A 27,189-nucleotide genomic window follows, 5' to 3' on the forward strand; every position below is an offset into this window, starting at 1 on the left:
GACCAAATTACCTCCTACTAGAACACAATATCCAGACGTAGAACGTCTATCAAAAGGTGATCATGCCCAATCAGCATCTGTGTACCCAACAATCTGCTCGTGGCCTCGATCCTCGAATAGTAATCCTTTACCTGGAGCTGACTTTATATACCGAAGAATGCGAATAACTGCATCCCAGTGACTATCACATGGAGAATCCATAAACTGACTTACAACACTCACCGGAAAAGAAATGTCAGGTCTAGTCACTGTGAGGTAATTCAATTTGCCAACCAACCTCCTATATCTCGTAGGGTCTCTAAGAGGCTCCCCATGTCCAGGCAGAAGCTTAGCATTCGGATCCATAGGAGAGTCAATAGGTCTGTAACCCATAATTCCAGTCTCCTCAAGAATGTCTAAGGCATACTTCCGCTGTGAAATAACAATACCCGAGCTAGACTGAGCAACCTCAATACCTAAAAAATACTTCAATCTGCCCAGATCCTTAGTCTGGAAGTGCTGAAAGAGATGTTCCTTCATATTAGTAATACCATCCTGATCATTACCAAACCACTAGATAAATACACAGATTAGGAGCAGAATACCGATAAAACACAGAGTGATCAGCCTCACTACGAGTCATGCCGAACTCCTGAATAATTGTGTTGAACTTACCAAACCAAGCTCGAGGGGACTGTTTCAAACCATATAGTGACTTGCGCAATCTACACACACAACCATTAAACTCCCCCTGAGCAACAAAACCAGGTGGTTGCTCCATATAAACTTCTTCCTCAAGATCACCGTGGAGAAAAGCATTCTTAATGTCTAACTGATAAAGAGGCCAATGACGTACAGCAGCCATGGACAAAAAGAGACGAACAGATGCTACTTTAGCCACGGGAGAGAAAGTATCACTATAATCAAGCCCAAAAATCTAAGTATATCCTTTTGCAACAAGACGAGCCTTAAGCCGATCAATCTGGCCATCCGGGCAGACTTTGACTGCATAAACCCAACGACAACCAACAGTAGACTTACCTGCAGGAAGAGGAACAAGCTCCCAAGTGTCACTCGCATGTAAAGTAGACATCTCGTCAATCATAGCATGTCGCCATCCTGGATGAGATAGTGCCTCACCTGTAGACTTAGGGATAGAAACAGTGGACAAAGAAGATATAAAAGCATAATGTGGTGACGACAGACGATGATAACTTAAACCGACATAGTGGGGATTAGGATTAAGTGTGGATCGTACACCTTTGCGGAGTGCAATTGGTTGACTAAGAGGAGACAAGTCCGCAGTAGGTGCAGAATCTGATGTGGGGCGTGAAACACCTGGTCCTGATATTGGATGTGGACGGCGATGATAAGTCAAGAATGGTGGAGCTGCAGAAGGTTGAACTGGATTATGTGGAGGAACTGGAGCTATAGGTGGTGGAGCTACAACCGGAGTTGTAGGTGGTGGAACTGGAGCTATAGGTGCTAGAGCTACAACTAGAGCTATAGGTGGTGGAGCTACAACTGGAGCTGTAGGTGGTGGAGCTGGAGTGACTGAATCTCCAAAAGATGAAACTGGTAGTACCTCAAAAATATCTAAGTGATGACCTGAACCTGTGAAGTATGATTGGGTTTCAAAGAAGGTAACATCAGCGGACATAAGGTACCGCTGGAGGTCAGGAGAGTAGCATCGATACCCCTTTTGTGTTCTCGAGAAACCCAGAAATACGCACTTAAGAGCACGAGGAGCTAACTTATCTGTTCCTGGAGTAAGGTTATGGACAAAACAAGTGCTTCCAAAGATACGGGGTGGAAGAGAGAACAAAGGTAAATGGGGAAACATGACAGAGAATGGAACTTGATTTTGGATAGCTGAAAATGGCATACGATTAATAAGATAGCAAGATGTAAGAACGACATCCCCCCAAAAACGCAACGGAGCATGAGGTTGTATGAGTAGGGTACGAGCAGTTTCAATAAAATGCATATTCTTTCTTTCAGCTACCCCATTTTGTTGAGATGTGTACGGACAAGATGTTTGATGAATAATCCCATGAGATTTCATAAACTGTTGAAATGGGGAAGACAAATACTCTCGGGCATTATCACTACGAAATGTGCGAATAGAAACCCCAAATTGATTTTGAATTCAGCGTGGAAGGTCTGAAAAATAGAAAATAGCTCAGATCGATTTTTTATCAAAAATATCCAAGTGCACCTGAAATAATCATCAATGAAACTGACAAAGTAGCGGAATCCTAAGGTAGAACTGACCCGACTAGGACCCTAAATATCTGAATGGACTAAAGTAAAAGGTGACTCTGCTCGATTATCAAGACGCCGAGGGAAATGGGAGCGGGTATGCTTACCGAGCCGACATGAGTCACACTCTAGAGCTGACAAGTGAGATAAGCCAGATACCATTTTCTGAAGTTTTGACAAATTGGGATGTCCCAACCGTTTATGTAATAAATCTGGTGAATCAGTAACACGACAAGTTGTAGAAGGAAGACAAGATGTGAGTCCATGTGATTTAGCAAGGATAAGATAATAAAGTCCGTTTGATTCACACCCGGTACCAATGATCCGCCCCGTACTGCGTTCCGGTATAAAAACATGATCATCAAGAAATAAAACAGCGCATTTAAGTGATTTGGCTAAGCGACTAACAGCTATGAGATTAAAAGGACTATTGGGAACATAAAGGACTGAATCTAAAGGTAAGGAAGGAAGTGGGCTTGCTTGACCTATTGCAGTTGCCATGGTTTGAGACTCATTGGTCATTGTGACTTTTGGAAGAGATTGAGAATACGAAATAGTAGTGAAAAGAGATTTGTTACCAGAAATATGATCTGATGCACTTGAATCAATGACCCAAAACTCAGAGGATGAAAATTGGGAGAAACAAGTCACGATATTACCTGTTTGAACAACAGAAGCTATCTCAGAAGATGTCTGCTTACATGCTTTATACTGAAGGAACTCAATATACTCTGCTAAAGAAACCATCCGACTATTCAAAGCATCGGTTCCCATGTCGCTACAATTTGTAGCAGTATGGTTAACTTGAAATAGTGAAAATAAGTAACTCCTGTGAGAAAACTGAAGAAATAGCTTAAAAAATACTGTTTATAGCAGGAAAACAGAACACTGTTCTGTGCTGGAAACACTGTTCAAGACGGAAACACTGTAGCTAGCCGGAAAATTCCAAAGTTGTCGGAATTTGTTGTAACCAGGATGGATAAACTCGGAATTCCTTTGCGAGCAAGCTGTCCTAATGAAATATTTTCAAAAAATGGCCAGAAAGGTCACTGTTCACGCCGAAAAAATATAAAAGTGGCCGAAATTTGATTTGAATTAGATGGGTAGGCTCGGAATTTTGAGGAGAACACACTGTCCTGAAGAAGCTTCGAGAAAAAATGGCCGGAAAGTGACCGGAACCCTCGCCGGAAAAGTTGTTGCCGGCGCGTGGAGGAGCGTGGCGGCTTTTCTGCCGGATAAAATTTCAAGGGTTGGTAGTCGGAGGGTGATCTACCTCGCGGTGGTGTTGGTTTTAGCACAACATCGACAGAAAGTGACTTTCACTTAGACAAGCCTTAGGTCACCGGAAAAATTACACGATGACTAAGTTCTTTCTTCCCGGTTAACGCTGGAATAACGCACAACGATCTTTTCTCAATAATGCTCTGATACCATGTGAGAAGGCATGGGAGAAAATATGTTATTGATATTGGATGATAAATACAATACAAGAGGTCCCTATTTATAGCTATACACTACAAGGAGATATTACTCCTCTTCCAATGTGGGACAAGATTACACTATACATATCTATAAACTAACACCTAATACCCCTCCCTCATCTGCATTTTGTCGTCATAATCAATGAGACAGCTTAGGAGAAGTATGTAACTTGTGTGGAATAATCATCTTCAGCCACTGAACCATCAGCATTTTTGCTGAACATTCACTCTTCAAGAGCTATTCAAGCATCTAATATTTTGGTTATCATATGAATATCGGGTTTCCATGCCGACATCATCTTCAGCAATTGCAAATCCGACTGAAACAAATCAAACTGCAATAGTGTAGATAAGAAGTAAATCAGAGGAATTTGCAAGATATCAAGCAAATCTGTAAGAAGCATACAAGAGTCTTTTCTCTTGATGGCTATATAAGCAAACCAAAGTCATTGAGATCCTAGTATACATGGAGTATTCACAAGTAAAACAAAGACAGCGGCAAAACCAAGTTGCTGCACGGATTGCTCTTACCCAGCCAATCAACCAAAATTTCTGCAGGTGGTTGGAAAACCTACTCAGCGCAAGCAAGCATATCCAAGGCAGACTGGAGGATCTCCTTACAAGAATATAGTCATACTGCAAAAGTGTATTACAACCTGTCAGCCATTATTTTCTCATTTGTGCACGAAAGGCGAGATCCAACAGCAGAAATAGATATAAGCTTCAAAAGTGTATGCAAGATCTCCAGGACAATAAGGGTGAAAACTACTCCAACTAGTTTCTCATATATTATCCAGAAAGTTAAGCCCCGATAAAATGACTATCCATTTGTTGATTATTACTGTGTAATAATTATGTAACTAAATGACTGCTGTCTTTTGGTTCCCACACACACAAAAAAAAGAAGTTAATGCACCATATATCCATTAATTGCAGATTAAGAAATATAATAAAGCTATATTAGGTCAAATGCATAAAAACAAAATATGCAAATTGCCAAGCACTTCTTGCAGGACTACTACTAGTTCCTCCTCAAATAACTGAAATATTTGGATTTCATAACGAGTTAGATTCTTTTCCACAACTAGATATTTTCTTTATCAAACTTCCATGTGCCGAAAAGCCATTGTTGAAAAAGGTGACTGAATGAGAACCTGAAAAGTAGAACATATCAACTGATAAACTCTTAGAATATATCAACTGACAAACTTTTTAGATTTCTTGTTCTTATGACTGAATGAATCATTGACTTTCAGACACTAGGGAGTAGAAAAACTCAACTTTCCTTTAAAGCTCCCAAAAGCAATCAGTAGGGCCAATTATTAGGTGCAAACAAAAGTCACATAATCAGGAATTAGGCAGTCTCAAAATTCCCAAGCAGATTTGTGAAAACTAGCAGCAGAAAGGTACTAATAAGAACCACGTGAGGTGCCTCCAAAATCCTTTTACACCCTGTATCATTTCATGCACACCCATGCTCATCGAATGATTCACAAGGACATCAAGAGTATTATATAGAACATTTGGAAGGGCAGAGCATGTACTTACAGACTGTATCTTCCCAGAGATGCCTTACTGCTGAAGATCACAACCAACTTTGCAGAATTCAGAGAGACAGAGATAAACATATTGCAATTAATGGGCACCATAGAGGTTTAAAACCACGGCATCCACCATATATACATTTTGCCAAGATTTTTATGTGAAACAGCTTCAGCAATCAGGCGACGAGCTTGCCCTTCCACAGCAAGAGGCAACGATGGTGCAGCTCCCACACCAACGACAATTCCTTGCAACCGTGCTTCTATGTTACTGATTGCTCGCTGTAAATATCAAGGAAAGCCATTTAGCAGTTATGTCAAAATATTTTCTGTGGTAAAGTACAATTAGAGTAATTAGTAGAAAGAATCCCTGTGCTTAAGACAACTAATGCAAATCATGCACTCAACCCAGTTATTTCTTGTCGTAACTATAAATATATAACAATCTTGCGAAGGCATCACCACAAGAAATTGTTGTCTATCAAACTCATTGATTTCAGTCACCAGAGACAAAAGTATAACTGAAACTGCAGCACATATATTAAGGACGAGATAAAAGCTCCAACCTGTGCATGAGGGTTTTGGACCTCCACCCCACTGGATTTATGAGATTTGGTCCATTCTACCAGAGGATCATGGATGAAAGTTTCAAGGACACTCATTAGCGTCTCTCTATGTTCCCGTAATACAGAAAGTGTGATCTCGCAAACCCTTAGGAAGATTCCTTCATAACCAGTTATGCCCAAGCCATCAATCATGTTCTGCATGAGGTCAATGTAACGAGTAAGTCACAAAACGAGAATTTCCCCACAAATTCAGTTCTGACCTGATTACCAAGATAAATTTCAAACCCTTTTCTAATGCTAATACGTCAAAAGATCTTTGTTCTTTTCTTCGTACCTGTGTTAGCCTGAAAGGAACCAGTTCTGGTTTCTCTAACTGCAAACCTTTGTCAAATAAGCAGCTGAAATCAACATGAACACAGTCACCAGTGGTTGAATCAAAAAGGATGTTTTCTCCATGCCTATCTCCAAGGCCCACTATATGCCCAACCATTGACCAAACAGCAGTAGTATGAGCATATGCAACCCGAGCCCTGAACCAAGCAGCTGGTTCAGAAAATGTGTTCAAGAACCATTTATGGAAAGCTGGAGGGAACATTGGAAGGATTTCGTTCTTTAGCATTTCATCTTCTGGCATTTTACCCAGGCACCGATCATAAATATGCTTAATTTGAGAATTTGTTTTCTGTCTATCAAATTTGCCACCGCTTATGTAAATGTCTTGGAGTATTTGTCGAAGCCCACGGGTATGAGGAACCCACTCAACCATACCACAATCTTCTGTCAGTGGTATCACTGCAAATGTGCGAATATAGAGCTTCCTCCTACGACTCTCAGAGCACTTGGATAGAAGAAGATTGACCATAGCATTGAATTCCATCATACGTGCATCTTTCCTGAGATCATCCTTGGGTTTGCAAAGGAATGGCCGCTCAATTCCATCACTTCCCAAAAGAATAATCTACAAAACAAAAAAAAAAAGGAAAATGAGGATTTGCTCAAATATGAAGGACATATTATAATGAGCCATTGCAAGAAGATCCACCTAATCATAATATATGTTCTGCACAATCCCATTAGGCATACTCTGGGTGCTATGGGGAGAAATAGCAACCGTTCTGAAGGAAGCAGAAAACCAGCACATCAACTTAAGTATATCTGTTTCCAGTTTCTGCTTTCTGGCGTAAATGAGTGTAAAGAAATAGACTTTGGGCCTAGCTCAACCCCAAAAGCTAGCTCATAAGGTGAGGATTTCTCAAGACCATATAAGGAGACAAACCATCCATTCCTCAACCAATATGAGACACCGAACACCCCTCGTACGCCCAGGCCTACCAACCGGAGCATGGACAACATAAAATGGGGGACCAATATTGGGAGACACAATAATAGGGACGGGCCTGGTTCTAGTACCATGTGAAGAAATGGACCTTGGGTCTAACTCAGCCCTAAAAGCTAGCTTATGACATGAGGATTGCCTAAGATCATATAAGGAGACAATCAACCCATCTCTCAATCAATGTGGGACACTTGACAAAGAAGTTATAAATGGTATGTGTCAACTGTTAGACTTTATTAGCTCCTTACCTTTTATCAAAGAAAATATCTGCTGTGCAAAACCATCTTTTCAAGCAGTCATCCATCGTATAGCTTCTGTATCCCCATTTGTGCTAAGCAACAGCTTTGGTGTATGTAGAGCATCACATTTTGTTAAACATTTGGTATCTATACTAACTTAGCTATATAACTAAAGAGGAAGGAAGAAGAATTACTAGGCGAGGGTGAAGCTATCAGTAGAACATAAAAAAAAAATCAGATTTTTTATTTTGATTGGTAAGTGAAGATTCTATTAATGGAAAAGAAAAAAAAGCAGCACCCAGGTAGTGCTTACGGTAGTGATTGCCTTCTTTACACTGTAAAGCGACTAAGAAATCCCAACATTCGTCTACTTCATTTACATTCACCACATCACACCGAAAGGCCATAACAGAGAGACATTTGTATTTTAACTTATGTACGTTCGAGCCGTGGAATCAGCCACTGATGCTTGCGTTAGGGTAGACTGCCTATATCACATCCCTTGGGTGCGGCCCTTCCCTGGACCTTGCGTGAACACGAAATGCTTTGTGCACTGGGTTGCCCATTTTTATGTTCTCTACTTTGCTTTCAAAGCATCTTAGATTCCTTTCTTTCCAGTTTGGCGGACTTCACATCAGGTTAAACAAAATAGAAGGAAAAAAATCTTCGGAGAAAAATGTAAAAACATCAAGAAGTGCCTTACTTTCTTTGGCCTCTGAAGCGAGGAAAGAACATCAGCCTCATCTGCAATTCCTGAGATTGTAGGAAGGTCTGCTGAATAGAAGATTTCAGATGTAATGGACTCAGATGTATTCACATCATATGTCGGTAGGTTAACAGTAAGGGACTGTTGGGTTGGCATTATGATTTCTACTGGCATCATCCGCTTCAAAGCACTGAATTCAGTCGCAATATTGATTGTTCTTGCCTTTGTTTGACCAGGATGGAAACATAGCTTAATTAGGTGATCAATGAGCATAGCAAACTGTGCAAACAAAGAACTAACACCTGCTTCATTGGATTTTCTTCTTGCAGCATTTATAATCTCTGCAGCAGCCTCCCTCCTTGAGGGAACCGTAGATTTTGTAACAGCAGCCATCATCCAAAGGGCTTGCTGAGGGTATATCTGGAGAACACTTGTTATTATGTATTTCACCAACCGAACAATTTCTTCATTTTGATGGCATATTCTGGAAACCAGTTGAGGCAGAACAGTTAGCCACTGATATGTTGGAAAATCATTTAAACATCCTCGCATGATGCTCAAAACCTACAAAAGAAGAAAAGTTACGAAAAGAATCCAAAGAAATCAGCATCACACCAAAAAAGGAAAGCATGTGTGTTACACCACCTTCCCATGGATTGTTTTCATTTCTTTATTGGCTGCTGATCTGCTTATCTGATAAACGCTCCCAAAATCGAACCACAATGTTAACAATCTAGGAAGGGCTTGGAAAAGATTCCTATGGCCCCTGTGAAGAGCCTTTGCATAAAATAAGAGCACATCAGGAAGATATGATAACCAACTTTTCTCAGTGTTCAGATTTGTGGCAGCTACCAGAGCTGACTTTGCTGGGACTGCTTTGGAACACGGCTCCTTATCCTCCTGCCGTTTTCGGGCATCAACAAGTAGTTCATCACAGTATTTTGCCAGGTAAAAGTACCCTTTTTCCCACTTGGGCTGTAATTCCTTCACCCTAGAGTACAGACTGATCACATCTTCCTTCTGCTTTTGACCAGTGTAATGTATCCACCTTGAATAGAGTAGGAGAGTTTTGGCTACACCTCTATTCTCGTTAGAAGACTGGGTACCACAACGAAGAGGCTGTGGGTTCAATGGAACCAATGAGAGGCTAGTGATTGATGATATTGCTGCAGAGCCTACAACCTCAACAGGCATATTCAGAAGGGTCTGTTGGAGCTCAGCAATGGCACCATCAGCTCTTCTGGTGCTCCACAGAAGCTTAGCCTTTTCCATGTGAACATTAGGTGCACCTGAGGCCTTGGCTTCTAGAATTGCTCGACTTGCTGTCTCGTAATGACCAGCAGAACGACAGAGCTTTGCATATTGAATCCAGCACTCCCCAACTTGAGCATGAAGACCACTTGCACCAAAAACTAATCTCCGAAAAACCAAGAGTGGTTCCCTAGCCCAGAGGGATGGTTGTGTGAGTTTGAGACGATTTTCCCAGCTTTCTATTAGTTTTGAGAAATTTGGGTCATATAGAGGGAATGATTTTTCTAAGAAAGACTCACCACCAAGAAGAGAACTATAATCCTCTAATTCCCGCAGCATGTGAAGCTTGACAACAAAGGGGTAAGCTCTCGCATAAGAATCCATGCCTGCAGCAGCTAAAGGAGCAATCAGAGCTTGTTTCGACAAAGTAATTTTCTTAGCAATGGAGAACTGATCTCTCTTCATTATTGCTTGAAGAATCTTAGCGACATCCATGTCAAATAAAGCATTACTCTCAGAACTACTACATACTAAACCTTCTTCATCAGCCCCACTAAGATATTCATCCATCAAGTCCCACCTTCCAAGCCTCCATGCAGCCTGAACACCTTGCATACACCAAGTTTTCTTGTATTTAGGTATTCTAGATATTAATCCATCTACATGGGTGACCGTGGCCTGCAAATGGCACATATTTAGTAAGCAGTTAACAACATCTGAATGCCTCTGGACAGAAGTTGGTTCCATCTGCAAAGCCTGCTCACAAGAAGTCAATACTTCTGCCCAGTTTCCTGTCTTCTTATTTATCAATAGATGATCTTGCAAGCTCTTTGACTTGCGTAAGGAAGCAAAACCACATAAGCCATCTGGCTCATCCAACCCACTGTATATTTCCATCAGGAATGAGATATCTTCATCCTCAAAAAGGCCACTCTTCTCGGAGGCAGGATTAAACGATCCCGACTTTTCCCGCACATGAGATTCAAAGTACAAAAGGGACCTGGCATAAGCTTGGCATCTGAAAGATGACCTTGCAAGAGTCACTTTAGGAATTGCAGCCAAGAGTTCTGAGACATGTTTACACTGAATAAGCACCTGGTTAGAATCACTTGACAGATTGATGGCCTTCTCCTTCGACTTGAGAGCTTGTTGCCTCGAACTGGAAGTTTGAATAGACTGGGAAAGTGAAAGTTCCTGTTGTACGTCATCCACCCATTGACCAAGATTATCAAGAAGAGTAAATACAGCTTGAATGCACACTTCGTTGTGCCCTGAACTTATACCATTAACATCAGTGCTATTCTCTGATGCAGCAGCATTGAGAACAGATAAAATTTCCTCTGTTATGCCACAGCGTGCCTCTTCAGTACCATCACATACTGCATTAAGGACCAAATATGGAAGAAGATACATTGCTATTTGCATATCATGGCGGACTATACCACGACAGGCATTGAAAATACTTGCTCGAGAACCTGTTGCATGTGCAGTCAGTTTCTTGATCCAGAAAAATATCCATCTTCTAAATGACATTGAAGGGCGATAGATTGGACCAGAAGATGCTGAATCAGACATACTTGGCAGCTGAAATCTGGAGGTTAAGCAAGGGGCTATTATCTCCTTCACATAACTAGAGAAACGATTCCACAATCTCTGACCCCTTTCCTGCATTTCAGTGCAATTACCATCCACCACAGATGCAAGCAACTTAACGGGTCGTTTGCCTCTTGTCTGTGAAGTAGAAGCGACCACATTGTCATCAAGAGATGCCTCACAGCCTGCTATCTTTAGAAGTTCCTGAATCGCCAACGCTGCAGAATCTTGAATAATGGTATCAGGAGCAGCCCTGAAGGCCCGGGCCAGATGCTTATGAATCAACTCAAAAATTAAATCATCATCTGAACACGCAATTTGGAAACGCATGCTTGAAAATCCCTTGACTTTTGAAGGATCTATTGCACCAAGTGCTCCAAGACAATCTGCACATATCAACTTTAGCCGCTGACCAACCATCGTCCTTGATTGTTCTGCACATCCTCTAAGCAGAGATGTGATCAATGCACTCATTACATCCATGTTTGCATCTCCTACCTTAGTAATTAAAGCCATGATATCCTCCCTCCTAAGGTTGAGCAATTTACTCAACTCAGATGCAACCATATACCTGACATTCAAATTTTCATGATTCAAACCATCAATAATATCCCGCAACTGATCCTTCAAGGTCATCATTCCACGTGCTGCGTTTATCATTCTGTTCACCCTATCTAAAGCAGGAATACTAGGCAAAGGAGGAAACTCCCCAATGTGTTCCTTTAGAATAGCTCTATTCTGAAGTACGAGTTCTTCCAAGATCTCCACAATTTTATTCAAATGAGAGGAGGAACTTTCACTTTCTCTCTCCAGGAAGGGAACCAGAGCTGCAAAAACTTGAGAAATCACGTGCTTCGTGCTAGATGGTGATATCTGCGCTATCTGCTTGATGAAAAAATGTAAGACAGAAAGACCATCACCCTGAAGTGATTCTTTATTAATAGTCTGCATGAGAAGAACCATAAGTTTTGGTACATAAGTGCTAAGATGGGAACCCATCATATTTATCAGCATCTCAATTCGCTTGATAGCTTGTCTTTGCAGTGATACATCTTCAGCATGCAGCATTTTCCTATCAATGCTGTTTAGGAGACCAACAAAATGATTCCTTAAAAATGCAGGGATATCTTGGTCACCACTTAGAATCCCAGCAACTTCCTTTATCACCTGAGGCACCTTCATTAACCTGTGAAATTAGCAACATCATTATTACAATGTAAAGCTGACAAAAATTTTGTTGATTTCTGGAATACAGTTGGCTAATTTTCGTTTTAAATAAATAATCTTGATAGGATGGCTTTAAATGAATAAGATGCCTTGTGGAGAAAGGCTGTATATGCTAAATGTGGTTTGGAAGGTCCTTGGATCGCTATAAGTTGTTTCTAATACATATGGAGTGGGAGTTATCAGGAATTATGGAAAGAGTTCCAAACAAAATTTATACTTTGAAGAGGGAGATGGAAGAAAGATAAAATATCGGCAGGATAGTTGCTTGGTGACATTCCTGTGAAGGAGGAAGTAATTTCATGATCTTTTCAGATTTTCCACTTCAGAAACTACTGTAGCCCAACAAGAACAGATGGAATCTGGAAAGTCACTTTCAACGGGTACTATCAATATCACTGCAAAAGAAATCGGACCAGCAGGTTTGTCAGAAGGCTGATTCTATAAAATGAAAAGGTAACAGAAAAGGGAACTTTACTGTTAAGGTCTTGTTCTCAGAACTTGCCAAAATGAAGAGTTTCTCTAAGCCTTGGTCTTAGCATTTGAAAAGGGGTTTTATGTCGTGAGGCAGAAGTTCCCTTCAATTTTAACATAGGAAATAAACCAGCACTGTTTTGTTAATAATACATTCTTACTTTGTGCCCCCCCCCCCCCCCCCCCCACAAAACCAAAAGAGGAAGAAGTTGTTAGGAAGCGGAGGTGTAAATCCATCTCCAACATAATCCCTCATATGAAACTCAATTCCTTTTTATGGGCCAGGCGGAATGGAACATTAACGAATAACTGGTGGCACCATGATAGTAATACTAGAAACTTGGACTTCTACCTGCTTTAGATACTATCAATTTGTGATTCGATCTCCAGAAAGAATAATCCACTAGAAAAAGGTAAAAGTTCAGAATTATCCAACCCTCACCTCAGAAATGAAAGAAGAAATTAGAATCCATGTTTTAACAAACTAAATAATGTAATCTTCTTTGTGCTTTCTGAAGCTGTATTACCTTTTACTTATCTCATTTGACTCATCTTCATCTGTGAAGCATACAAGTTCGTCTAAAAGAGCGGGGAGTGCAGCAGCAAAAATTTCTTGTTTGTTGGAACCAGTTTGCTCATGGTAGAACTGAAGGACAGAGAGCAATTCTTGCCCATCAGCTCGATGAAGAGCATAAGCAAGTACTTTAGGTAGCCAATTAACAATTAGTTGCACCATATCTGTATTTAAGCACTTGGCGAGCTCATATAGGGTGAAAATTGCTTGATCATTATCCTGCTGAGTAACGACCAACTTTGGGAGGACGACAGGAACCATTCTCTGCACAAGTTCTTCAGTATCAATACCAAGAATAGCTCCCGCAAACTCTTCAACCATTTTTGGTCGGCTAGCAAGCCTTATAGACAGGTAATCGAAAAACTCATTTCGAATATGAAGAAAACGAGAAAGAATTAATTCAAATCCTCCTTTAAGATGAAAGTAGCAAGACCTTATTATCAACCTTGATGCAATTATTCTAACTGTCACATGGGGATTATCAAGCTGATCAATCAATAAAATAAGAGAGAACATAAAGGACTGACTCTGCACCTCAACCACCTTCATAATCTCAGCTGTAGCTTCTAGAAGAGTTGCAAAAACCAAGGGATCATCCGCTGTTTCAAAAGCGTGTTTTATTTTGTCAATGAACTTTCGTTCTTTTGATTTGCTCACAGACTCGTGGCCCCCCTCATCCAAGAACAAACAATTCAGAATAGGTTCCTCAATGAAGAAACCAATCTGTTTAGAAAAGGATTCTCGAATGGCCCTTTTCCTGTGAATGAGTAGGAAATCAACACATTTTAACCATTCATATCTTGTTTTAATCAGAATATTTTCAGTTCCATGGAGGAGTATCCTCTGAACCACACGTACACAGGCTAACTGAACATCTTCTGATGATTCATCAAAAAGAAGACGGAAGAAGATGGATTGTAAATAAACATAATCATGATCTCTAGTAGATTCTTTCTTCTGTAAGTAAGGAGGACACAACACAGTTGAATTTGATGGGTTCACAAGTCCATTTCTGTCACACTTTGAACACCAAAATCCTCCCGCAAGGTCATCCATTGTCATATTTAGTCTTATATTATCCTTTGGCAAGTAAAATTTGCATTGGCATTCCGTTAGTACACCAGTTGTACAGGACGCATAAAGGCATGCCAAATAACCAAGACACCCCGGGATTACTTTGTTAATTCGTCCATCCGCCTCTTTTTCCAGGATCCTGCAAACCAATATAAGAAATAGCTAATACATTATTGATCTGGTTGATTGCTTGACATTATAGACACAGAGACGCAGAAAATTAATGAAATTACTCCAACTTAATTCTGCACATCCATATGCACAAGCTCGTATGTTTAATTTTATATGAGCAGATAAGCACAAAACCACGTGACAATATAAAACATACAGCAGCTAAAAAACCTCTTTTGACTGTTATATAGACCAGTCTTGTTCATACAAATATACATTAAAACATAAATATATAGCTTTTTCTCACTTACTCCAGCCTCTTGAACATGTGACTCAGTAAACCAAAACCGGACCACATTAATATCACAGGCATTGAAATGACAGCTTCGATCCTAACATCCTCGGCGGTATCATGGAGTCCCAAGTCCAATATATCAAGATCATTTCCACCTTGCAATACAGCCCCCATTTTAGACAGCACACGCAGAGAAATGATCTTTGCCTTCGACAATGAGTGGGTATCAGTAGATTGAGATCCGGTCCATGATAGCCTTATCAATGACTGCATAAGAGCTGAGTTGCCACCCTTGGTCTTGAAATATTTACTCTCAGTAGGAACGGATCCTAAATAGATTTTACGCATTAAAAAGGAAAGACAAAAAAACAAAGAAAGAAAGCAGCTAATGGAAGATTGATACTTATCTTTTCATTGACTCACAGATACACCATCTTTGAGGATGTCATAAATGACCAAATGAAATTCAAATTACTCTCATTGCTATGAAACAAAGTAAATTTCAGCTACAATTCACATTGAAAACACAAAGGTGTCCCCAGTTATGTTGATAATACCAGAGCGACCAGTTATGTTGATATGCATACTACTGCTGGCTAGTTCAAATAAACGGAACAGAGCAAGAAGAAGAAATGGGAGAGATTTATCAAATACTAAATTGATAACACTTATCTGTAAAGTACCAAGACGTCGGAAACTGAATTAAGAACCTATTCCCGGCTGTAGTTGCTTCACAAGGATCAATATCATTTTAGTATTTGGACTAATCAGTAATATTTGTTTTTCTATGAAGCGACTAAGCAGTAAGATTTCTTCTGGCAGAAGCTTCAGAATTAGTACAAACTATGCTGCTGCCTTAATACCCAACAAATTCAAACACGTTTAATTGACATGTGGTCTTTAATAAGTATCAGCATCGAAAGAGCAAGCAAGTCAAAAATGGATAAGTCGTTCCAATTTGCCAGAATTTGAATACCAGCACAGTTACATCAATCAAAATAGCCAATTAGGAAGAATGATCGACACACATATACATAGAGTAACAAAAATATGTGGGAACTCTTATTACTTCACTCAAATGACCTTGTTTTTACAAACAATGAATATTTTTTAGCCTGATAGATAATTAGTAACGAAGAGTCACCGGAAGTGCAGAATGAATTAGCATATATCTACCATTTACCTGCTATGATCAATAGGTTGTGAATCGCTTCCAGAAGGAAATGTAAATCAATAGGGAATGGAAATTTCTGCTTTGCCTGCATGACGATGACCATAATTATGGGGGCGAAAAAAATCATAACTTAAATGACATGCATAACTGACAACCAACCTGTTCACACACCCAAGGGACCCATTCATACATCTGATGGAATATTTGAATTGAAAGGTCCATGTGAGGATATCTGCAGAAAATAATACAGAGTGTACTAAGAGCTGTCAATGCAACTTCTGGGCCCAAAGTACTGGATTCCTGACTTGGAGGCTTTAGAAGTTTAATAAACAGAGTCAATGAGCTACGCATATGATCAGCAAACTGTTTCTCCCCCAAAGAGCCAAATCCATGGCTAAGCTTAATCACATCATCATATTTGATACTGGAACATCGATTTTCATCATCGATTTTCTGATGTTTGGCATTTGAAATCTCCAAGTCTTCTCCTGGCCTCTTCTCTGCAGCCCTTGGACTTTCATGCACATCAGATAAATCTGTTTCATCATTATTAACGCTTTTACCCCCAGTAAGATCAGGAAAAAGCCTAGATAAAGCCACTTGAAAACACTCGATTAAAGGCATGATAGGTGTGGGTGAGTAAAGCAAATGTATTAGAGATTCAGGCCTCCAGATATGAGGGGGGCAAGTCTTTGCAATACGAGTATAGGCAAGACATAAAGCATCCTGAAACAAGTTTACAAATATTAGAACAAATTAAATCAAAGAGCAAAAATCAAATTCATTCAGGTTGCTTAAAAAGAAGGAAGAATGACAAAAACTCAGTGCACCTTCAGCACAAGACTTCTTGTTTTAAGCAACGAATGGGGAAAGATATTTACTAAATCGGCAGATGTCGATCTAACAATGTCATCAGGACAACTGGAGTATAATACATGAAGGCATCCACCAATGGATGAATCATAAGTTGTATTGCTGCAGTGAAAGAAGGCATTATGTGCAGAAGCAAATTAAACAATCAAACACGGAAAGATTCAGAATAAACAGAGCAAATGGGATTTTAGATTAAATTCCTCTTACACATCGACCTTGTACTCAAATCCCTCTTACACACTTGTTAAACACGGGAATAGTATTACACACCAAAACTTTTAAGAGTGTCAATTACACACCTCTTTTTCCATGTGTCACACGCGTGTATTACACGTAAAAGAGGCACGTTAAAACTAAAAAATTCATCTGAAATTAAGTTTTTTTTTCTATTTTTCCCCTTTTTTTTTAACTATTTCCTTTTTAAATTAAAGAGAAAAAAATACAACCCATGCCTTCTTCCCCAACCCCAAACCCCAGCGTCCCTCCCCCCTGTTTCGTCTTCTTCCCAACCCTCATCCTAGTTTTGTCTACCCCTCATATTTCGCCTCTCCAACCCCCATGACAAAGAAGAAAAAGAAAAAGAAGAAAAGAGGAGGGTCTTGTAAAAATCACTATTATTGACCTTTTGAAAAAGCTTGAAAATTTAATCGGGTCTTGTTGATTTTGGTGTTCCATGACCTAGAAAATTAGTTTGAATTCGTGATTATTGTTGAGTAGAAATTTACTAAAAATATGCTGAAAATTTGGTGATTAATTTTGATAAAATTCAAAAAACACCATTAACAAGTTTGAAGCTTTGGGTTTGAGCTTGAATTTGAAATTTGTATAAGGTTTTTGTGATGAATGTTGTTAAAACTTGTTAAAAATCGGCAAAGAGTTGAATCTATAGTTAGGGAAGAAGGTGCTTGTGATGGAAGGGTTGGTGGTAGTGGAGAAGATGATGGGGTTGGGAAGATGAGGAGGGGGCGGGGTTTTTTCTATCCTGTATATTTTTCTTTGGGAAGATGAGGAGAGGGGTGGGGGTGTGGGGGGGCAGAGGTTTTTTTTTTAGTATTTCTTTTTTTTCTCGATTTATGACACGTGTCAAGATGCTGATTGGCGCGTGTAATAGCAATCTTTAAGCATATGTGGTCAAACACCGAAGTGGTGTGTAATTGACACACCTTTAAAATTTTTGGTCTGTAATATTATTCCCGTATTTAACAGGTGTGTAAGAGGGGTTTGGGGACAAGGTTGATGGGTAAAGTATGTATTTTGCCTTCATATTAAGATAGGGTATATATCCAAGGCCATGGCAGATGCACGGAATGAAATTTAAGAAACCTCACCTCACTTGCAAACAAATTAAAACCAGATAGCAAATGTTACAACAAGATACTCCAAAGGAAATTATCTAGTTTACATAGCAAGAGATATAATACGTGGTCCAAAAGCAAAGATTCTTAAACATTGAGTAATTTAAGCTTGAGAAAACTTGGGCTTGCAACTAGCGGTGTGGCTCCACAGAGCACAAAATAGAGTAAAAGAACCCCTTTATCATTATTCTCAAGCCCTCTCAGGTCTCAACTAAGGCAAGTTCCGACAACAGAAAAGGCTGTAAAGAATTGAAGTCAGAAAAGAATTGTTAAGTTGCATTTCCCTTCTCTTATATAGTTACGACGGAATGTATTAAAAAGAAGAAAAAATAACATTGTTTATTCCAGCAAAACATTTAATTTAGATGGCAAAGCAGTCGTGAGGAGGGTCACACTAGCTGTCCTTCCCTAGTCTTTTTTTTATGAAAAACGTAAAAGATTTCATTAATGAGTACCAAGAAGATACCAGAAAGAGTACAAACTGAGAAGTTTCCTTCTATATATTTAAGGAATCATAGAGTGCATATCAGATACACTGCAGTTCCTACACCATATGTATAGACTCTTCAAACATCTAGATTTAACATGAAATATGCTTTTCTCCTATCATTAAAGCATCTGTTATTCCTCTCCTGCCAGATATTCCAAGAAATACATGTAGGAATTGCATTCCAATGTACTGCTCATATTAGCTGCATATAGCAAAATCTATGCAACCTGCATAGAGCTGTCCTACACCACTTCTAAAACTGAATAGCTCCCAGCCTCTACCAGAATAGGAAGGAGAAAAAATGAGGAAAACAAACCTTGTTATGAACCATTTCTAGAAGAAGTTGCCACGAAGTTGCTATGTGATTGCTAAAGGGTGTGGTCAGGATAAGAACCTCAACCTAGATCAAAAAACACTGGATCTTTCTCATATATATAAGTCCACAAATTAGCAAAGCAAATAGGAAATATCCCCGGATTGAAAGGCAAAGAGAATACACAAAAGTATTTTGCATTTCTGCTAAGCAGAGAAGAAAGTTACATTGGCCCATTCTTTACTTTTTATTTTTCTATATAAATGGCACGTTTACTACATTTCTACTAGTATCCATATTCACTGAGCCAAATGCAGAGGAGAGGAATAGCAATGTTACACAAGATTTAGAGGAGGCCGAGGTTCAACCTTTTTCCCCTGCAGCATCAAAACTCCAAAGTCAAAAGTTAAGCAACTTTACCTGAAGACCGGAAGCGCATCCTCATCTCCGCGTAATATGGTCATAATCAATTGAATCAATCTCTCAACAGGAATGATTTCATGATTCATAGCTGCTCCAATGATTCTCAGCAAGTCAAAACATGCCTTGATTGAAATTTTGACAAGGAAAACATCAGATTAATAAAGTAAAACAACAGAGCATAAAGGACCTCAAGCTATGAATAACTATAAATTAGGTTATGAAGATAGCTTGCTATGAAAGTACCAACCATGTGCACATCAGCATCTCCATAACACAGAAGGGTACATGCAGATAAAACAGATGAGGTCTCAAGGAGTCCTTCAACATATAGGGTTCCTTCAGTTAAACATTTACAGAGAATCTTGATGGAAGAAGAAGCAAAAGGCTGCCACCTTTCTTTGCCTTTGACATTAATCAGAATACCATTGCCGTCGGAAGGCTTACAACACAAGGGGAGATCACTTAATACCGTTGTATCATGGTTGCTCCAACCTCCACAGAGTGACTCACTGAAACACCTCAAAAGTACTTTCCTTGATTCTGTAGAGCTTGGCTTATCACATAGTGAAGCAACACTAAGAAGATCTATATGAAGAAAAAACTAGTCAGGTTTTCTGGTAAGCAATCGAATGAGCAGAAAAGTTGTCTACTAGATGTTTGATTTTCTCAATAGAAATTAGGAAAAACTACGTAGCTCAAGCTCAATGAAGATAAGCATAACATCACCATATTCGTTGTGCAAATAAAATTCAGGGAAAATGTCCATGACAGTTAGAGCATAGTCATAATCGAGAAACCTCCAAGCACACATCTCAATCTTAACTACGATTAGGATAGAAGCCATATAAAACAAAAACCATTTAGCCAAACAGTCACCGGCTAGTTACAGATATCTATTGTTTGTTTCCATTTAACTCTATCTAGGACAAAGTCAAAACATTGTTTCTAATTATCTCTTCCCATGTTATCTGGCAATCCTCATCAGTCATTCTTTGCATTGATGTTTTCTTTCAACTCCCTTTGACCTGATCGCAATAAGCTTAATGTACCTGAGAATAGTTTATCTCCCAAAGGCACAACTTTAGCAATTTGCTGACTCTAGTCACAGTGAAATTTTTGGTTGAGTATTTACCACCAATCCATATTGCAATTTGTGGATCTACTGGAACTACTTGAAAACTATTTCCAATGTGTACCTTCAACCACCGATATTGTGTCCATAAAGAATTGTCGATAAGCATCTCGATCTCCTGTACGAAGAGTGGATAACAGGGCTCCGATTGTTTCAATAACCACCCCGTGTCTAGAGCTGGAAAATCAAAATGGTCGTTAGCTGTTACTCTTAACTACATGGAATTAGTCTTAGGTAACTCTCATAAAACTTCAATTCTAACTCCTTATCACTTCAGTATCTTGACACATGCAAAAAACTACAAATAGGCTCTCTCATCAAGGGTCAAAATTCTACTGAGAAAAGAGTCTAACAGCACGCTTACGTGTTTCTTAGCAACAGATAATTAAAGAGCTTACTGCAAGGCAAGACTAACAGATTCAAGTAAGCTTTTTTCTCAATAATAGTTATTTCCGTGTCTATAGCTGGAAAAATCAGAATGATGGTTAGCTGTACTCTTAACTACATGGAAAGAATCTGAGGTGACTCCAAATAAAACTTCACTTCTAACTCCTTATCTCTTCAGAATCTTGAAATATGCAAGAAAGCACAAATGTGCTCTTATTTAGGGTCCAAATTCCAATGAGCAAAGAGGCTATGTCTTTCTTACCAACAACAGATAATAAGAGTTTATCACAAGCAAGACCAACAAACTCAAGTAAGCTCTTAATTATTAGTGATGTCTAGACCAGCTTGCGACACCTTCACTAATTCACACCCACCACTAGCACAATTGCCAGGTAACCCAGCCAACCAAGGCTGGGCAGCTGATTTCAAACGGAGGGTTATAGCCACGACTCAAACTTAACATCTATAGTCTTAACACAGGTTCACGGAAGCAATTGCTCGACTATGAAAAATGTATAATGTTCCAAAGTAACTTACCGAAAAGTAGGTTCAGCTAAAAATGGCAAAATGCGCCCTATCACCGGAAGCACAGCACTAGCCTTGCCATGGTAATAAACTCCAGGAAAGTTCTTCGCAGTGTGTGATATAAGCCTTAGCACAGCAAAAACCTCTCTCTCTATCGCTAAAATAAAAACCAAAAAAAAAAAGGAATCAACTAACTTAACGTTCATAGATATACAGAGTTACAAAAGAAGATTCCAGAAATAAATTGAGACCTGAAGAAGAAGGAACGACATAGGCATTGAGAAGATTGGGAAGTACGGCGCGAAATCGGACCTCTAATGCGTCGTCGTTTCGGATGTTTGGAGGTGTAGATGATGAAGCTGCTTCTCGAAGTTCGTGGACTAAACTCGAGAGATTCGCCATGGCCGTTTGTGCACTCTTTGCTTCCCTCCTTTTTCAAACTGTACTCTTTCTGTCTTCCCTAATTTGATCGGGTCGACCCGGGTTGCCTGCGTTTGTCGGATTTGGAGGGAAACTCGCCCCAGCAGTGCCTTCAATGTTTATTCTTTTACGGTGGTTTTTCTCTTGTTTCTTGTTTAAGATAGCAATAGTTTTTTTTTGATAAGGTAAGATAGCAATAGTAATATTAAATATTAAAAAAAATATTAATTAACTTAATTTGTGATCAGCTTGTTTGAACATATTAGATCATATCGTTTTAATAAACTTCAATTGTCATCTTATTTGTCAATACGATATACCCAATAATAAAATCTCTATTAAATTAAAAAGACTTATATAATCATTGAATAACTTTTTTGTTCTGTATTTTTCTTTATTATATTATCCAATGTTTAGTATTATTACATTATTAATAGAAAATTTTATTAGCGTATTACTTTGTTTAATATTTTTGCCTATTCGCTTTCTTTTTATAATATAATAGAAGATATATATTTTAGTACTTTTGAATATTTTTTATTTTTTATTTTATTCTATTATTCTCAATAATATTATCTGATTTTTATGAATAAATACACTTTTTATTTAAAAAAACAAAAATATTTTTTTTTTTAAAAGAACTCTCACCCATGTTTGAGTAGTTAATTTCTTTGTGTCTTTCTTTTTATCATTTTGGTTTTTTATTTTTTTCTTAAATAATTTTTGAATCTTCAAATTTGTTAGAGCTTTGTCCTAAAATTTTGTCACTTGTTAAATTTTGTTGTTACACTTGGAATTATCACATTGATTTGCTTCTCATATTCTATATAGATAGAATAGAATAGGTATTGTCTAAATTTTAATGAATAAAATCTCTATTAAATTAAAGGAACCTATATAGTTATCGAATAACTATTCCGTTATGTATTTTTTAATTATATTATTCAATGTTTAGTATAATTACATTGTTAATAGAAACTATTAGCATATTACTTGCTTAATATTTTTATATGCTACTTTCTTTTTGTAATATAATAGAAAATATATTTTATTACTTTTGAAAATATTTTTATTTTAAATTTTATTATATTTTTCTCAATAATGTTGTCTGATTTTTAATGAATAAATATATTTTTTATATCAAAAAAGAAAAATAAAAATGATTTAAAAAAAAAAACAAAGAAATTAACTAACCTAAACCAACTATCACCCATGCTAGAGTAGTTAATTTTAGTTAGCTAATTTTTTGTTAATTTCTAATAAATAATTATTAACTAAATAACTAATTAAGCAATGTGGCTTATATCTAGGCTACCACCTGGGTAAATATGGTGCTTTTTTCTCTCGCTTTTAATAATATTAGATATATATTAAGTATAATTACATTGTTAATAGTAATTATTTGCATATTACTTGCTTAATATTTTTGTCTGCTATTTTTTATAATAGAAAATATATATTTTATTACTCAAAAAGCTTTCTCTCTAGGGTTCCTCTCAGCACACGATTAGCGTGAGCAGCTAATGTAACGATTCGGCCGGTCGTTTTGAGAGTAATAGCCCCGATCCCCTATTTACTATTTTTTTCGTACCTTTTTCTGCTTATGTGACTTGCCGGGAGATTCTGTTTGTGGTTCCGGAGTGATTTGGGACATTTAGTCCCTAAAACGGAAGCTTAAGTCCTATGATATTGACCGTAGTTGGAACTGTATGAGGACGACTCTGAAATGGAGTTTTGTCGGTTCTGTTAGCTCTGTTGGGTGATTTTGGACTTCGGAGCGTGTCCGGATTATGTTTTGGAGGCCTGTAGATGAATTAGGCTTGAAATGGCGAAAGTTAAATTTTTTGGAAGTTTGACCGGAAGTGGACTTTTTGATATAGGGGTCGGATTCCGATTCAGGAAGTGGTAGTAGGTCCATAATGTCGAATATAACTTGCGTGCAAAATTTGAGGTCAATCGGACGTGGTTTGATAGGTTTCGGCATCGGTTGTAGAAGTTTAAAGTTTCAAAGTTCATTAAGTTTGGATTGGTGGGTGATTCGTGTTTTTGTCGTTGTTTGATGTATTTTGAAGGTTCGACTAAGATCGTATGGTGTTATAGGACTTGTTGGTATATTTGGTTGAGGTCCCGGGGGCCTCGGGTGAGTTTCGGATGCTTAACGGATTATTTTGGACTTGTGAAGAATTGCAGAATTTTCTGGTTTTCCAGTTACTGGTTTCCTTCTTCGCGTTCGCGATGGGAGACCCGCATTCGCGAAGAGGAACTGGTGGCAGGTGGGATTTTATGCTTCACGTTCGCGATGGAGGTCCCACGTTCGCGAAGCTCTGAGGCAAATGGTCTACGCGTTCGCGATGAAAGTCCCGCATTCGCGTAGAGGAAGTGGTCACCTGAGTCTTCATGCCCATTTTTGCCTACACGTTCGCGATGTTGGTCTCGCGTTCGCGTAGGGTCGAGCTGAGTGACCTTCGCATTCGCGATTAGTCAATCGCGTTCGCGATGAAGGGTTTCGAGCCGGAGTAAGTTTGTGCTTCGCGAACGCGAGGGTTCTGTCGCGTTCGTGAAGAAGGGATGCCTAGGCAGAATATAACATTCCAAAACCGAGGGTTAAGCCATTTTTAGCATAACTTGAGATAGATGGCTTGGATTTGGACGGGATTTTGAGAAATTTTTAGAGACATCGATTGGGTAATAATTTTTTACTTATTTTTGGGTATATCCCACTAATCTATCATTAATTTCATCCTTTAATTTTGGATTTGGGTTGAAATATTTGGGGGAAATGGGAGAAAGTTCTTCAACTAAGTTTTTGGGTTTTGATTTGAATTTTGTTGTCGGATTTGGATAATTTTGGTACGAGTGAACTCATGAGATAATGGGTATTCATATTTTGTGACTTTTACCCGATTCCGAGACGTGGGCTCGGGTAGACTTTTTAGGGCGATTTTCAAAATTCTTGTTAAAGTATTGATTTTATTAATTAGATAAGTCTATTATAGTTGTATTTATAATATGTAATTGTGTTTGGCTAGATTTGGGCCATTCGGAGTCGGATAATCGAGGAAAGGACATTCTTACAGATTGATTGAGCTTAATTCAAGGTAAGTGACTTGCCTAACCTTGTGCGGGGGAAATCCCCTTAGGATTTGGTATTATTGTGATATGTGAGCGTCGTGTACGTGAGATGACGAGTGCGTACACTGGCTATTTATTGGAAAATTCGGCTTTTACTGAGTAGTAACTTGTTTTCATCTTAATTGAGTTATACTAGCATGTGTAGTTATCCTGTTTAGTCTAATATCGCATATCTACGTGCTTTAATTGCTTATTTGAACTATGTGCAGCATGCCTAGTTGATTTCCCGTTCTTCCTTGATCTTTATCATTTTTAACTGTAGAATTCTTGCCGTTAACTGTTGTATTTATCGGTTGAGCTGTGTATTTACTTTTGAGACTACGAGGCAGTACCTCGGGAGTTCTCCACGTATATTTACTTTTGAGACTACGAGGCGGTACCTCAGGAGTTCTCCCAGTATATTTACTTTTGGGACTACGAAGCGGTACCTCGGGAGTTCTCCCTGCATATTTACTTTTGAAACTACGAGGGGTACCTCATGAGATCCCCCTGTATATTTACTTTTGGGACTACGGGGCGGTACCTCGGGAGATCCCTCTGCACATTTACTTTTGAGACTACAAGGCAGTACCTCGGGAGATCTCCTCGCATATTTACTTTTGGGACTACGAGACGGTATCTTGGAAGATCCCCTGCTGAGTATCTCATTGTACTGTGTTGTTAATTCTCTGTGAATTTTTTCTGTTAAATTCTCCATTTTTCTTCATTTTATATTTATCATATGTCTTATTATTATATCCAGTAGGGGCCGTACCTGACCTCGTCACTACTCTACCGAGGTTAGGCTTGGCATTTACTGGGTACCGTTGAGGTGTACTCATGCTACTCTTCTGCACATGTTTTGTGTGCAGATCCAGGTGCTTCTTATCAGCCCCGTTCTTAGCTGAGAGTGCTTGCTGCTGTGCGGAGACTTCAAGGTACATCTACCGCGTCCGCAGACCTCAGAGTCCCCCTCTTCAAGGTACATCTACCGCGTCCATCTCTGACACCATATGGGGAGCATACCTTGCTAAAGAATCAAACTGTATACTATACTCTCGTACACTCATATTACCCTGTCGAAGGTTCAAGAACTTATCAGCTCTAGCTCGTCGTATCTCAACTGGCAAGTAGTGACGAAGAAAGGCCTCAGAAAATTCCTTCCACACGGCTGGAGGAGCGTTCGGACCCCTAGATCTCTCCCAACTATCATACCAGAAAACCGCTAAATCCCGTAACCGATAAGAAGCCAACTCTACTGCCTCCGTATCACTAGCATGCATAACCCGCAATGTACGATGAATCTGATCAATAAATATTTGTGGGTCCTCCTTGGGGTCTGATCCGGTAAACACTGGAGGGTCTAGATTAATAAAATCACGAACTCTCGCACTAACCGGTTTATCAGCAGCACCGGTATTCTGCCTCTGAGCCTGAGCAGCTACCAAGCTAGTCAACAATTGCACCGCACTGCGCATATCATGGTCTGTAGTGCCAGACGGAGGAACTGGATGTACTGGGTGCCTCCTAATATCCTCGGGAGGAGACAGAGAGGTATGAGACGGCATCTCACTCTGAGCCTCACTTTGGCCTGCTCTGGCTGGAGGCACCTGAATGTTACCCTCTCCCACAGCTGTATCAAGCCGTTTACTAATCACTTGCTTCCTAGTCGAAGGCATCGCTGAAAGAAAACAAGGTGAATATTAGATATGAACACTTACTACTCAACTCTACGCACGATCTAGATTCAGGAAGAAGGTAACAACCCTAGATGTCACGTAGCCTCCTGATTATAAATGTGGCGCGCTACACATCCATAATCAAAACTCTACTAGACACGGCTCATAGACAACCCCTAGGACAGACTTGCTCTGATACCAAGTTTGTCACGACCCAACTGGAGGGTCATGACTAGCACCCGGGCCATACTTGCCGAGCACCAACGTACATTTTATCTAACCTTCCTTATTATCTTTAAGGGCCGACAAGATCAATATAAATAGTAGACATGGATCATGAACATCCAACAATGAAAGATAATGTCATGAACATACATAACATGGGACGACAAGACTGTCAAGAAACTATATATAAGGTACGAGCTATCATGATGCCATGAAAGACTATACAACAAAAATCAGCCGAAAAGGCATTCTAAACCATACATAAGTCGACACCTGTCTATGAGCCTCTAAAAGAACATAAGTGCTACAACATTGCCGGAACAGGGCCCCGACATACCCATAAGGTCTATAACAAAAATGCATACCAAGACCACGG

The 27,189-nt window shown here is 39.1% G+C and overlaps 1 protein-coding gene across 8 annotated transcripts; it reads right to left on the minus strand.

Moving 5' to 3' along the window:
• Positions 1–3,688: 3,688 nt before the first annotated feature.
• On the minus strand, positions 3,689–21,929 carry LOC107763495 (serine/threonine-protein kinase ATR-like). Of its 8 annotated transcripts, XM_075238144.1 has the most exons (18): positions 21,630–21,923; positions 21,391–21,535; positions 20,531–20,643; positions 19,582–19,919; positions 19,332–19,456; positions 16,711–16,855; positions 16,040–16,606; positions 15,890–15,965; positions 14,723–15,035; positions 13,180–14,439; positions 9,898–12,140; positions 8,756–9,747; positions 8,108–8,674; positions 6,164–6,787; positions 5,830–6,024; positions 5,271–5,545; positions 4,254–4,358; positions 3,689–4,057 (listed from the first exon to the last, which is right to left on the minus strand). In XM_075238144.1, exons 1-16 carry the CDS (start codon positions 21,778–21,780, stop codon positions 5,378–5,380), a joined length of 8,022 nt encoding a protein of 2,673 aa, XP_075094245.1. In that variant the 5' UTR covers positions 21,781–21,923; the 3' UTR covers positions 3,689–4,057; positions 4,254–4,358; positions 5,271–5,377. The 8 variants fall into 8 exon arrangements, with proteins under 8 accessions (XP_075094245.1, XP_075094243.1, XP_075094246.1 ...); XM_075238142.1 differs by having other exon boundaries at positions 8,756–12,140; positions 21,630–21,929; XM_075238145.1 differs by having other exon boundaries at positions 8,756–12,140; positions 21,691–21,883.
• Positions 21,930–27,189: the final 5,260 nt, after the last annotated feature.

Source organism: Nicotiana tabacum, chromosome 19, assembly GCF_000715075.1.
Source record: "Nicotiana tabacum cultivar K326 chromosome 19, ASM71507v2, whole genome shotgun sequence".
In the NCBI taxonomy this organism is placed as follows: Eukaryota; Viridiplantae; Streptophyta; class Magnoliopsida; order Solanales; family Solanaceae; genus Nicotiana; species Nicotiana tabacum.